The sequence below is a fragment of the Trichomycterus rosablanca genome, chromosome 21 (assembly GCF_030014385.1).
Source record: "Trichomycterus rosablanca isolate fTriRos1 chromosome 21, fTriRos1.hap1, whole genome shotgun sequence".
NCBI lineage: Eukaryota > Metazoa > Chordata > Actinopteri > Siluriformes > Trichomycteridae > Trichomycterus > Trichomycterus rosablanca.
The window spans coordinates 4,365,590-4,380,809 of NC_086008.1; the positions used below are offsets into that span (position 1 = coordinate 4,365,590).

At 41.2% G+C, this 15,220-nt stretch overlaps 1 protein-coding gene across 1 annotated transcript in view; it reads right to left on the reverse strand.

The window, feature by feature from the left end:
- Positions 1 to 202: 202 nt before the first annotated feature.
- Positions 203 to 15,220, reverse strand: part of nos1 (nitric oxide synthase 1 (neuronal)) — a 61,417-nt gene continuing 46,399 nt past the window's right edge. The window contains exons 19-28 of the mRNA XM_063018258.1: positions 14,481 to 14,619; positions 12,857 to 12,935; positions 10,109 to 10,302; positions 9,043 to 9,212; positions 6,183 to 6,393; positions 4,490 to 4,577; positions 3,365 to 3,486; positions 2,401 to 2,549; positions 1,233 to 1,424; positions 203 to 325 (exon numbers count right to left, since the gene is read on the reverse strand). Coding sequence (XP_062874328.1) covers positions 203 to 325; positions 1,233 to 1,424; positions 2,401 to 2,549; positions 3,365 to 3,486; positions 4,490 to 4,577; positions 6,183 to 6,393; positions 9,043 to 9,212; positions 10,109 to 10,302; positions 12,857 to 12,935; positions 14,481 to 14,619 — 1,467 coding nt within the window. The remainder of the gene's footprint in view (positions 326 to 1,232; positions 1,425 to 2,400; positions 2,550 to 3,364; positions 3,487 to 4,489; positions 4,578 to 6,182; positions 6,394 to 9,042; positions 9,213 to 10,108; positions 10,303 to 12,856; positions 12,936 to 14,480; positions 14,620 to 15,220) is intronic.

Here is a 15,220-nt window from a genome sequence, read left to right on the forward strand (position 1 = left end):
TGTGTGTGTGTTTGTGTGTGTGTGTATGTGTGGCTACCCTGTGATGGACTGGCGGCACATCCAGGGTGTTACTGTGTGCCTTGCACCCATTGAAAAGCTGGGATAGGATCCAGCACCCCCCTGCGACCCTGATTGGATAAGCGGTTAAGAAAGTGAGTGAGTGAGTGTTTTGGTGTTAAACCAGACTGTAGATCTGCAGCACTTACTCGTCTGTGTCTTTCTTGTTCTCCTCGATGTATGCGATGGATTCTGACCTCAGCCGGTTCGTCACCTCATATGTACGCAGAGTAACACCAAAAATGTCCTCGTGGTACCGATTCTCATCCTACAAATGTGCAAAAATGTAAATTAGGGTATAAAAATCTCATAACATTTTAAAACATGTCTAAAACTTATTTAATTGCTATTATTACGTTTTTACTTTGTAACAAAGATGTTGTCCCATCTAAGTGTAATCCCAGAGCACCATAAACATTCTGCACAACGGTTATGGTACTTCGTCACAGCAAATCGTCTCAATTCAAATGCAGGCAGGACGTGAGATTACTGGTAACACTGCTGTCGTGCAGTGAGGGTTCAAAAGACTGAAGTGTAACTCAAGAATGCACCCAGAATGGCACCACTCATACACATGGTCCCTAAGAGCGACAATTTAGAGTAGACAAACAAATTCTACTTTCAATATTAGACTATGTTGATTAATTTTTAATGACCCATCTGTGCAGCCAACCATCACAAAGCAACGACGTGATGTGACGTGGGAATTTTAAGATGAACCCCTGATTAAGAATGATATTTGTCATATTTATTAGAGAGCTGAATTGGTGCTATTGATTGTGTTGAAACTAAATTGACAGCTGTCATGTGATATGTTAGACAGTTAGCCTTTACCTCCAGCATTATAACTCGAATTATAACACTAATTGAATAGGCAGGTATGATGGATTTATTTGCTTAAATCTGTATTTGCTTAAATGTTGTCAGATTATTAGTAGATCAAATAAAATTAGACTCAATTTTATACTATGATTTTTAGATCTAAGATCTAAGGCCATAAATGGGCCCCTGTGTAAAATACCAGACCTGATCAAAATAATAATAATAATAAGAAGAACTATTAAAATCTAATGGTATACAAATATTTCTAACACAAATAAACTGCTAGTGGTTTTAAATGGTTTATGAACACAGTAACACCTCTGTGAAGTTTAGTGATTAAAAGCAGGTCTTACCCTCAGTTTGCTGATGAAGAAGCCAGCGTCCTCCAGAGACATGTTCCCCTGAAGTTTGATAATTTGCTGGATGGTCTTCAGAACGTCTCCGGCCATGGTCACGTCCCCACATACGTAAATGTGCCCTCCTTCCCTTAAACACTGATACACTGTCTCAGACAACTGCTCACGGAGGACATCCTGAACGTATTTCTGTGAGACAGAGGAAGAGAGAACACAAAGAATGAGGACCGGGGACAAAAGACAAACAGATGCTGTCAAATCTTCCTGGTATAGTTATTTTATTTTAACATTTTTATACAATGATGAATTAATTTTTGCGTTTTGTTTGTCTATGTTACCAGCAACAAACTTCATTCAAAAAAGTAATGTGATTATTATATGTAATCAACAATAAGGCTGTTTGGCATTAAGACTAATCTACTAGTGCAAAACAGTGTATTCAGCACTTACATTAGATCTGGCTCCATTTCTAATAAATATATTCACTGATCAGCCATAACATTAAAACCACCTCCTAGTTTCTACACTCACTGACTGTAGTCCATCTGTTTCTGTACATGCTATTTTAACCTGCTTTCACCCTGTTCTTCAATGGTCAGGATCACACAGGACCACCACAGAGCAGGTATTATTTAGGTGGTGGATCATTCTCAGCACTGCAGTGACAATGACATGGTGGTGGTGTGTTAGTGAGTGTTGTGCTGGTATGAGTGGATCAGACACAGCAGCGCTGCTGGAGTTTTTAAATACCGTGTCCACTCACTGTCCACTCTATTAGACACTCCTACCTAGTCGGTCCACCTTGTAGATGTAAAGTCAGAGACGATCGCTCATCTATTGCTGCTGTTTGAGTTGGTCATCTTCTGGACCTTGATCAGTGGTCACAGGATGCTGCCCAAGGGGCGCTGTTGGCTGGATATTTTTGGTTGGTGGACTATTCTCAGTCCAGCAGTGACAGTGAGGTGTTTACAAACTCCATCAGCAGTGCTGCTGTGTCTGATCCACTCATACCAGCACAACACACACTAACACACCACCACCATGTCAGTGTCACTGCAGTGCTGAGAATGACCCACCACCCAAATAATACCACCCCTTATATTCTGTCCAAAAAGATTTCTGAAGTTCAATTGTGGAGGTTTTATTATAATGATTTATTTTTTACCTTTGGTCTTCCAGGCTCTCGTGAGTATGCAGTGTAGAGCTCCTGAAACACCTCCTTGTTCTTGGCCTGAATAGTCTCTTCCTTGTAAATGTGGTCCATTTGTGACTGTCTACACCCAAACACCAGGATCATTGGACAGGACTTGATCACTGTAGGAACAAAAAAATACAAGCTATCAGTCTCCACAGGGTATCTAGAGCAATCTAGAACTTTTTCTCTTGGTATGCAGAATTTGCCAACCTGCCTCTACCCTGGTGAAAAGTCACTGAAGGACCATCTCAACTAAATCTCCTGAGCAATGTGTGGTTGTTTTACATAAGGGCCAGTGATAGCTCAGTGGTTAAGGTACTGGACTAGTAAACAGAAGGTTGCCGGTTCAAGCCCCGCCACCACCAAGTCACTGTTGGGTCCCTGAGCAAGGCCCTTAACCCTCAATTGCTCATCGTGTTCTGCTCATTGTGTAAGTCGCTTTGGATAAAAGCGTCTGCTAAATGCTGAAAATGTAAATGTAAATGTACATAATGAACATGGAATAAGCACCTATATAGCAGAGTCTGACTTGACTGATAATTGAGTCTGACTTGACTTGACTTGATACACATAACTTATTCTGTACGATACCTGCACATCTGGACATCATAAAATTATTCTAATTCTAAACTGAAACGTTACATGCCGGAATAATGCTTGAAACATTACATTTGCATATCAGAATATGTTTTTCTACCTCACCCATAATTTACTCAGTACCATGTACTGACCAACACTTGTTGTACTGCTGTTTATCTGCACTGTGTTTATTATATTGTATTGCACTTTTGTTCTATGTTGCACCCTGGTCCTGGAGGAACGTTGTTTCGTTTCAATATGTACTCGTATATAGCTGAAATAACAATAAAGCATCTCTTGACTCTTGAGATGTACCTTAAGAATCAACCAGTTACACTTTGGGATAAAAACTTGCCTTTATTTTCTAGGTCATAAAGCCTCTGTTGCCAGAAACTCCTGAAGGGGGCGATGCCTGTTCCCGGTCCGATAAGAATACACGGAACCTTGCTGTTCTTTGGCATTCGGAATGATGGGGCTCTGCAAATAAATATAAAATCTTTATTTAAAGTAATTCAAGAAAAAAGTATTTAGTAAGTTTTTATTTGTAGGTATTTACTATTAAGTGTATGAAATTTATTTCAGTTCAATAGTAAAGGGATTTAATTTAAATCAATATACATTTAAATTAAAAAAGTTTAGTGTAGTCAATTCGTCTTCCGCTGCTGGGGGATTCCTGATTGCAGTTGAGGTGGGTATATTGCTGCTCACGCCTCCTCTGACCCGCGTGCAGACCTTAGCGGAACCTATTTTCACCTATGCACTCTGCACCGGCGCCTCTCTATCTGCCAATCAGGGTCCTTCCACAGCGTTTGAAGACCCCACCCACATAGTCCGGTCATCCCGCCCAAGCAGAACCATGTCTGCTGCTGGCACTTGCCAATTATGCCTGCTAAATGGCGCCCAGTCTACCAAGGAGTTGTCTACCAGAATCTCGGCACTGGTGTGCTAACGGAATATCCTGCTGCTCCACCTAGGTGCCTATAACCCTGATTTTTAATCACAGCTTTTACGCATCTGACCTTGATTTAACACATCCTGGAGTGGCCTTTTATTTCAATAGCTTTATATGCAGCCTTCAAAGATCTCAATAAAGTGGGAATGGGGGGTGGAGGGTTCATATGTAAAGGGTGTTTATGCAGCTACTGCTAATGGTGTAAAAAGTTGTATATGATTTAAAAGCTAAAGAACAGTGCTGAAGGGATTTAGGTGTCAGTGTTTTAAGATCAGGTGGTCTAAATGAGGATCAAGTTGAGAATCTACAACAGTAAAGCAGTAGTAGGACTATTCTAAGGACTATTCTAAGGACTACTCTATACTATGACAGTAGTTCTAATGGTAAATAAAATTCTACGGGTAAACACTAAGAATAAAGCAGTTGAATAATTTAAATAAACAAGCTCTTATGTTATGCTAACGCTGTGCATAAAAACAAGCAAAATTTACCATATCAGTGAAACAATGAAGCATAAAAATTATTTACCCTCTGACAAAGCATGGCACCATTTCTCCCGTTTCTAAGCTGTTGAGCCAGGACGAACACACTCCGTGGTGTATGGGACCGGCTCCATCTGCACAGAATTGAACACACGCCTGTTTGATTGTAAACCTCTTCAGGGCCGAGCGATCGAGCCAGCTGGGCATGAGGACGCGCATCTCAAATGGATGGAAAATGCTGTAATTTAACCAGCAATTAAGCTATTACGTGCATCATTTAATGTTTACAATGCATTTAGCAGGAGTACGTAGGGAAGTGAGAGGAAGAGTGAGCGATGATTAGTGCACTCTTTAAAATTTTAATCAAGCATAACGAATCAACAAAAATACCCTGTTTGATAAAAGAGCCTGAGTAAGTGAGGAGGTGTTTAATACGTTGTACTTCACTTTAAAGTGCTGAAAATCACTGAACTGTGAAGCCAACAGGAGAAAGTCAGAGATACACCAGTTCAACGGGTTTAAAAGTGTTGTGGAGAGCAGTTTCATGTTAATGGTTAGTAAGCAATCAGATTTTGTACTTGAAAAACTTGGGAGTACTAAACGTGTCGCATTTCTAACCATTTAAAAGAAGTACTTATCAGTCAGTGGTATTTTACTGCTACACAACCTGGTGGTGTTGTAAGCTCTACTAGTTAAAGCTTAGAAATGGTGAATCTCTAAATCAGGGGCATAAATATTGGCAATTCAAGAGCATTCGCATGGGGGCCAGTAGCAAATATACCAAATATACTTGGGCACTTAGATTACACTAGATTATTACTTATGCAGAAGTCTCTTATTAGTACAATCAATAATTTAACATGATTTACCAGCCTTCATCAGATTCCTAAAACATTTATTGTTGTAAAACTCTGGAAAATTGATTTAATATAACATTGCAATATTTTATTTATGCATTTCCTCCCCTTTTCTCCAGATTTTAGCGCGTCCCATTTTTACCCAATTGCATTATGCTTCCTCTCTACTGGTGCTGACCCCTGCCCTGATTGAGGAGAGTGAGACTGACACACGCCCCCTCTCACCCATGTGCAGTAGCCACCTGCATCTTTCACCAGCACGAGGTGAGTTCATATAAGGATCAGCTTTGTGTACGGAGAGCCACACCCTGATCACATTATTCCTCGGCTCTGTGCAGACGCCATGAATCAGCCAGCAGAGGTCGTAATTGCATTAGTTATGAGAGAGTCCCTATCCTGCTTAATCCCGCCCCATCTGAACAACAGGCCAATACAATGTATTTGAGATCCCAGCTCTGGTGTGCTAGCGTGTGTTTTTACCGCTGCGCCACCTGAGCGGCAGAGAAAATATGGAGTATTTAAAGTAATTATTATTATACAGCAGTAATCAAAGTAGATAAGAGCTGCTGCAACAGGCTCAAGCACCCTAGTTGTAAAATTACTACTAGTCAGTCGGGTGTCCACACAGACACAAATCCAATAACAACTTTCATTTTCAGCTGAAATTGCCCACTGGCAAAACTTAATATTAAATTGATGCACAATCCACAAAAAACTAAACTTATTTTACCTTTTTTAAATATATAAAATACAATAAAAACACTTAAAATGTAATTTTCTTGCACAACATTTGTGTTATGGTTTCATAATGTGCTAAATATATTCAGGCAATAACCCTAACAGCTTTCTATCAGTTCCCAAGACTAAAAACAACCGCCTCACCCCGGGTTCGGTACGACACCACGGCCACAGTCAGGTGAATCTCGCCCGGATGAAGGTCTGGGGAGGAGCTGATGGAGTAGTAGCGTGGCTGCAACAGGGGTAACTGGGTAAGGAGTAAAGTGCAGGGCACCTGCATGGAGGGGAACTCCTCCAGCACCTCCACCATGGTGGGGTTATTGTACCACTTCCACTCCTCATACTCCTGTAGACCCTGCACACACACACGTACATGATGTTGGTTATTCAACAAAACATGTATTAGAAAGCCAAACCCCCACCCATTTCATATACAGTGTAAGACCAAAAGTATAAGGACGCCCTAATTATTCCTAATCAGAAACCCCATTTACAGAATGTTTGGAACTTGGGACATTTTAAAAAATGCAATAAAAACAAAAATTCCAGTGTTTTCATAATTCCTCTCGAGGTTTCTCTCTTTAATTTTAAGGGAGTTTTTCCTGCCACTGTCACCCTTGGTTTGCTCAACATGGGTTTGTGGTCTGTTGGTCCTGGATGCTGTACAGTTGCTTTGAGACAATGTCCACTGTAAAAAGTGCTATACAAATAAAATGGACTTGACTTTTTACTGACCAACTTAGATTGGTCAGTAAAGTTGGGACAGGGGCATGTTTATTGATGTGTTACATTACCTTTGCAATTGGAATGTTTGCTCATTCTTGATACGAATATTTTTAACAGTCAGTGGGTGCCGTTATCGGATTCTGCTCTTCATGATGCATCATACATTTTTAATAGTAGACAGATTTGGACCGCAGGCAGGCCAGCCAAGCACACACATATGGCTGTGTATATGAAGCCACACTGTTGCAGAATGTAGCCTGGCATTCATTGTCTTGCTGAACTAATCATGGACTTCCCGGGAAAACATGAATGTGTCTCTCTAAAATTCCAATATACACCTCTGGGACGATTGCACCTTTACACATGTGCACGTCACCCATTAATTAGCCACTGATTCACCCCATACCATACCAAATGTTTTTTTCTCCTTCAGCTAAACAGTCTGAATGGACATTTTGTCTTTTGCACAGAGAATTTGACACGAGTTAAACGCATCTGACCGATTCTTCTCATTCTCATGCTCAAACTCCCAGAGACAAACTAATATCTAAAATGCGTCCCTAAAACAGTGGAGACCATTTAAAGTTTTTATTTAGCTTAATTTTTGATTTATTCAATCATAAATTTTGTATTCTTTAAAATTTCCAGCTTAAAGTGTCATGTCGATTACAATCCTTGATTCATTTGTACAGATGAATTGTTTGTTACATATTACATAAGAAAATTACATTTCAATTAGCATAAGATCAACATGTGCACAAGCCCCAGGTCACGAACGCTTCTCTGTATTCATGAGCTCATATACATAACAATCGAGCACCAATTCTCACAAGATTTCAGCACAGACGTTTATCTAATGCTCTGATTCACAATACGAGTCTACAAGGACGACTCTTGGAAACAGAATTTGTTTTATTTTTCATACCATGAATGGAGAGACATGCTATGAACTCTTGAATCTCTCACGATATTCAAGATATTAGTGCAAAGACCTCAACCAGACAGCAACTGACTGTGTGAAAAGTGGCCATTTGATGGCTATTTGATGATGGCTTTGGAGTCCTGGTGTTTTCCTCCCATCTCTATTAACGGCTCTTTTCGACCAAAATAACTCAGGATCTTGTAATGGTGCTGTTCAGGCTTCTTAGAACCTTGGCGCTATTCAGAGAACCGGTCCATGTGTGTGGCAGTTTTTTTTTCTTCCCAATCTAGTCGTATCCAATAACCTGATTGCATTAGCCTTCCTCTTTACTGATGCTGATCCACACTTCTGATTCTCGCCCCACCGACATGTGTGCAATAGCCGACTGCATCTTTTCGCCCACACAAGGCGAGTTCATATGTGGATCAGCTTTGTATACGGAGAGCCACACCCTGATCACATTATCCCTCGACTCAGTGCAGGCGCCATCAACCAGCCAGCAGAGGACATAATTGCATTAGTTATAAGGTCCTATCTGGCTTTCAACAAGCCTAAACAACAAGCCAATCATTGTTCATGTAGGTGCCCAGCCTGGGTGGCAGAGCTGAGATCTGAAACGACGAGTTTGAAATATCAGCTCTGGTGTTCTAGTGTGTTTTACCGCTGCACCACCTGAATGGCCTGTTTGCACCAGTTTTTAATGGAACTAAGGATGCATCATCAACATTGGGACGTTGCATAATGCAAATCAGAAGTAAACAATAGTAACAAGCTGGCGGAGCGCTAAGATCAACGGCGAGCGTTTGTGCTGATGTTACAGATGTTTGTTTTTATTCAACAGCAAGCATGGATCAACTATGAGTAATAAGATGTTTAAATTACTCAAATTCTATTTATTTTATTTTATCTTCTCTCCTTTCCTCTATCGTTCAGTCCGTCATTCAGAATCAGCTGTACTATGAAGGGGTGACTCACAGAATTTGGCAGCCATTTTTAGCCACGTTGCGCCAAACTACGCGTTACAGTGAAAGGAAGTGAGAGGGAAATATTTCTGATTCTGAGGCAGATGAAAATGGCATTGACACAGAGTGATTGGCAAGGGGATGCGAGACAGTCGGAGGGCTAATGAATGATCTGACAGAGAAAATTGCCGCTAATTTGAAAAGCAAAACCAAAGTCACGCGCGGTGGAGTTTTTAGCCGTGCGCAGAGGAAGTGTCGGATAATAGATCCAAAAGCGTTCAGGAGATGAGTGAAGCTGCCAGTCTTTACCGAAAAAAAAAACATTTTGTGCGTTCATGCGGGTGACCTGAGGGATACGAGCGTGTTTAGATATTTGTACATTTTTGGTTTCTACCTTGCTGAGAACCTCCAGTCGCTTCCTCTGTTTCTCGTTGGTGGCTAATGGGGCGAACTGTTGCAGCAGCAGGGGACTTGGAGGGATCGTGATGTCCAGGAAGTATTTAAATGCCTGATAGATTGTACAGGGAGGAATCCGACTCTCATCCGTCCAGTTACTGATGACGCCTACAGGAAAGAGAAAACAGATTGTACTCTGTGTGACAGATCAAATATGTCAATTTTTTTTATGCTTCCACCTTTGGGAAAGGTCCATTACTGTTCCAGCATGACTGTGTCACTGTGCACAAAACAAGGTCTATAAAGACATGGTTTTGCATAAACACCTATGAGATGACCTTCAAAAGCTCTTTCATAAACACCTATGAGATTACCTTCAAAAGCTCTTTTAACTAAACAAGCACAAATGCCTACAAAGACACCCCAAAATCTTATGGAAAAATATTACATATATCGTATGGCAGTTATAACTGCATGTGGTTGTCTGTATAGGCTATTTAGGCATGCAAAAATGACCCACATCACAATTAAATACGTCGGGCGGCACGGTGGCTAAGTGGGTAGCACTGTCGCCTTACAGCAAGAAGGTCCTGGGTTCGATCCCCAGATGGGGCGGCCCAGGTACTTTCTGTATGGAGTTTGCATGTACTCCCTGTGTCTGTGTGGGTTTCCTCCGGGAGCTCCGGTTTCCTCCCACAGTCCAAAGACGTGCAAGTGAGGTGAACTGGAAACACTAAATTGTCCATGACTGTGTTCGATATAACCTTGTGAACTGATGAATCTTGTGTAATGAGTAACTACCGTTCCTGTCATGAATGTAACCAAAGTGTAAAACATGACGTTAAAAACCTAATAAACAATTAAATATGTCAGATTTCACACTGTCATAAAAATAAATATCCGTGTGAGATATAAGAAACGCTCAGATTTAAGCCACTGCAGTGTAAATAAAGCTTTTAATTTTATAGGTTTTTATCAGTAAATCTGTACTATAATGTAAATTTCCATTTGTATAGCCGTATTTAAATACACTTGGTAAACATCCACATATCCAGTGTAATTACCCAATGCTGTGTTTCTTTCCTCCAGAAACTCCACCCTGATGATCTGATTGACAGGCGGTGCGTCCTCTAGTTTGTCTATGAGAGCCGTCACCAGGTCCTCGTGGTTGCCAGGAAAGATGCCCAAGTGGTCTCCAGGCAGGTATTTAAGACTGTCGTGGTTATTGGCGTGAAGCTGGACGTATATGGTGGATCGGCTGAAACGATCAGAACGATTACGGCTGTTGGATAAGCGTTATGATGCATCAACAGCAATGATTTATTCATAAGCACGCAGGATAAGGGTTTTTCGAAATCTGTTTTCATCTACATTTTCACACTGACCTATGTTTGTTTAATTGGATAGTGGAGTGCACTCCAGTTTGCAAACAGAAAAACTAAAGAAATAATGCTGCTCGTACTCATGTAGGCACATCTTTACTCAGGGTCAGTGGACAATATACTAAAACAGTTTAAAAAGTGGTTCCCAGTACGATCACAGTGCTTTGAGAAGGTTATTACCCCTTTTTCAATGGTCTCAGTTATTACAAATTTGTCACAATAAATGTTACCAGATTATACACAGCGTGATATTACACACATGAAGCTTCAGTGAATGCAACACGTTTCATAAAACAATTTTATTTATTTAAGAAACGCTTATATCAAAGCTTATATCACTTTTGTGTACTGACTAGACCTGAACTGAAAGAGATCCTGTGGCAGGACCTATAATAAGCAGTTTAGGCTTACAAAACACAGCAGTGTGTCCAATTTAAGACAATTCTGTGTGGACAAGTGGGCTAAAAGAATATAAAGATTATATAATTGATATTACATTATAACATGGTGGTTAAGAGCAACAGTAAAGAACTAACCACTGACTAAACAGAATCAGAAGAAAGATCAAAACCACAAACTACCCTTTTATCTTATTTTTCTTCAGATTATGACTTTTATTAACAGGAAAAAATTTAATACACTAAATGTGTGCATTAAATAGGGATTCGAAAAGAGGCTATAGGGAGCAAACCAAAGGCATCAGACGAATCAAAAGCCTGAACGCGAAATAGCGTGGTGAGCCGACTCAGTTCGCGAGTCAATTGAAACAAAAGGTTACGCTGAGAGAAACTGTGAGTGCTAGGTGGACCTGCGACCAGGATCAGTACACCACATACAATACAACACCCCAGCCACGATCACAGCCTGACGCCTCTCCCTTAATCCTAATTTAAAATAGCGGAAAAAGTGTTGGTTAGGAGTCGGAACATTAAACCGAGTCGCTTAGCAAAAGACGAATGTTCACAGGTCCGATTTCAATAGAGACATAACGCATTAGAGCTTAGGGAATCGACTCTGGGAGTCGCTTTGCAGCGATGTTTACTCGAGAATGCGGATCAAAGACCCAATTTTAATAGGAATGTAAGCATTAAAGCTTTAATAAAGAGAGCTCTCAAACTGTATTAGCAAGGCACCACAACAGCGGTCTAGTACCACACCGTCTGATTCAAAGTAACGACTCAGAATCGAACCGATCTCCAGGTTCTGCTTAAATAACGAGTCAGCTGTAAATGATTGTCCCTAATGAACTCTACGGCTCTTGGGATTCGAAGTCCTGTTAGAACTACTACAACTAGTCCTGCGCACCCTTATACTGGTGCAGTCACAGTATTGGCAGCTACATTTTCAGCTGTTAAATAACACGCCTTTGTGGAGTTTGCATGTTTTCCCTGTGTCTGTGTGGGTTTCCTACAGGAGCTCTGATTTCCTCCCACATCCAAAGACATTCTGTCAGGTTAACTTGAGATACTAAAATTGGCCCTAGATGTGTGAATGTGTTGTGTGTCTGCCTTGCGATGGACTGGCGCTTTGTCCAGGGTGTTTCTGTGTGCCTTGCGCCCATTAAGAGGTGAGATAGGCTCTAGCACCCCCATGACCCTGTTTAGCAACTTATAAAGTGAGTGAGAATTATTATTATTGTTATTTTTTATTCCATCAACAGATTTACCCTTGACAGAGTCCCGGTGGGTCCGGTTCCACCGAGGAAACTCTGAGAAAAAGTCTAAGACCTGAACAGGGCTTCAATCGATTGAAGGGCTTCAGCCACCCGCCTCTCAGACTTAGTATAATTGTATGTAATCCAATACTGCTGTGTTTGTTAAAACTACTTCTTGATTTAAAAAGTAGTGAGGCGACAATCTCACTACTGGAACTTGTAGTTGAACTAAGCTTAATGACTTGTAGTGATGTTCCTATTGAAATCCGATTTCTGACTGACTCACATAGACCTGGGATGTTTCTCCAGAATCGGATTACAGACTTTCATTTATACTGACTGATGAAATTACTTCCAGAACCTGATTTTTATTTGTATTTTTAAGATTAGATTACTGTGTACATGCATACACACACCACACACATTTAGATACTCCTGATGAACCTGGGTCAGATCACATAAGAACATAAAACACATCCTGTCATGAACTAATGGGAAGCGGCCTTATCTAACACCTACATGACAAGGTTTTTTTTTCTTAGACCTGAGTGTCCTTTGTAATTCATATTATAATGCAGAAGTATGAGACAGAAGTGCATCAGTGCTGCTAATGCAGCATGATCAGAAAGCGCACCGCTCTCAAAAGATGCGAATGTGTGTGTGTGGGAACGATGAAACTGAATGTCTCTAAAGCAAAACAAGCAGTACATTAAGTGCAAAGCACTTGGTGTTTCCAAAAGAGGGAGAGGTTAGGGATCCAAAATCAGATCACTTACTTGGACTTGACGCTCTGGAGGTTCTGTCTCATCATGAACTTGGCACCAGACACTTTCTTCTTATGAATGTTGTACAGAGCTGTGGGATGAAGACAACATCGCTCAGACACTTGGGAATAGAAAGAGGCCACACAAATTCTTCCTTTTACTAGAAATATTCAGGGCTACAGTTGTAAAAATAGTTTTTAATTATTTTGTTTGGAATTAACTGGAATTCTACATAATTACTTGTAATACAAGGGTTCACATACTTTTTCTACACATACACACACATACACACACCCATTCACCTACAGGGCAATTCAGTGTCTCCAATTAACCTGACTGCATGTTTTTGGACTCTGGGAGGAAACCGGAGCTCCCGGAGGAAACCCATGCAGACATGGGGAGAACATGCAAACTCTGCACAGAAAGGACCTGGACCGCCCAGCCTGGGGAGCAAACCCAGGACATTCTTGCTGTGAGGTGACAGTGCTACCCACTTAGCCACCATGCTGCCAACCCTAAGACAGACAGTAATTAGAGGCACAGATTAAACCCAGGACCCTGGAGTTGTGTGACACTTGCTCTACCACTTTGCCACCCACAGTTTTTATTAAGGCAATACTCTAAACTTCAGCTCAGAGCTTACAAACTTTTTCTTGCAGAAGCAAATACATTCCATAAAGACACGGCTTGGTGAGATGTTTCAATTAAATTGGCACAAATTTCCACAGACACACTGCAAAATCATGTGGACAGTCTTTCCATGTGTTGAGAGTTGAGGCTGTTGCCACTGCAAAGGAGGTGAGGCGAGGATAAGCGCTACGGCTCTTGGGATTTGTAGTCCTGCTAGAACTACCACTAGTCCTGTGCACCCCTATACTGGTGCAGTCACAGCTAAAGGTGGTCCAACCAGTATTAAGTTTAACTGGCAACTACCTATCTGAAAGAACTGCTCACCACACAAACCTCCTTCCGATCCCTCCGCTCTACAAATTCAAATCGCCTTCTCCCCCCCAAGAACCAAGCTCAGCACCATGGGTGATCTGTTCTGCTGCCCCTCGCCTTTGGAATGCCCTCCCTGATCATTTGAGGGCACCACAGACGGTTGGGACTTTTAAAAAGAGACTCAAAACCTTTCTTTTTAGCAGAAATGATGAGTAATTTTTTAATTAATGAAGTGATTGCTGCTATCTTTTTAAATTGCTTATTTATTATTTTTTTGTAGTGATGTATTTTATCTTTTGGCACTTTGAGATTTGCTTCAAATGTAAACGTTACAAATAAAATGTATTATTATTATTATTACCTAAACAAATACAAAGTAATATTGTACAGAATTATTATTAGGGCGGCGCAGTGGCTCGGTGGGTAGCACTGTCGCCTCACAGCAAGTAGGATGTAGGTGGAAGTTGGGTGGGGGGAGAGGTGGGGAAAACTCTATATTGATGCCACGGCTTTGGAATGTCATCATGAACAAGTTGTCTACATATTTCTGGCCATACAGTGAATGAAAATATAACCTGTAGTTTTACTAGCAGCACATGGAACAATACAACAGACCTTGAAATGAAACATGAAAGCAACCGCTCTGCTTTCTCTATTCACACATGCTGGAGTGGAAATGAGCATCATATTTTACCTTGAGTCAGTGTTGGTGATTCACTTGTGTAGGTCATGCGGAACTTGTTCTTTTTCCAGCTGCGGTCATTACTGATTAATGAATTGTTCGCCTTCTCGATGTTCACGTCATCACCCACGCAGAAAACGTCACAAGCCGCCTGAAAAATGAGGTAGAACAGAAAAACATTACTGATGACATTTAACACACACACACACACACACATTCACATTCAAATCTAGGGCACTTTTAGTAGCTCCAATTAACCTGCCTGCATAAATCTGGTCTGTGTGAGGAAACCAGGGCTCCTGGAGGAAACCCACACGGACATGGGGAGAACATGCAAACTCCACACAGAAAGGACCTGGACCACTCTGCCAGGGAACTGAACCCAGGAGCTTCTTGCTGGGAAGCAACAGTGCTACCCACCAAGCCACTGTGTCGCCCAACATGTGTATTAGCAACTTCTAATTCATAGAAGATCTATTTTTTGGCTCCAGTATTGGCAACTTTCCACAAAACATCTTTGGTAATTAATTTTTTTTTCTTCAAAGGTGGCAGCAAGGTGGCGCAGCACACCAGAGCTGGGCGCCTACACGAACAATGATTGGCTTGCTGTTCAAAAGCAGGGTGCCAGATAGGGACCTCATAACTGATGCAATTACGACCTCTGCTGGCTGATTGATGCCGCCTGCACAGAGTAGAGGAATAATGCCGATCAGGGTGTGGCGCTCCGTACACAAAGCTGATCTGCATATGAA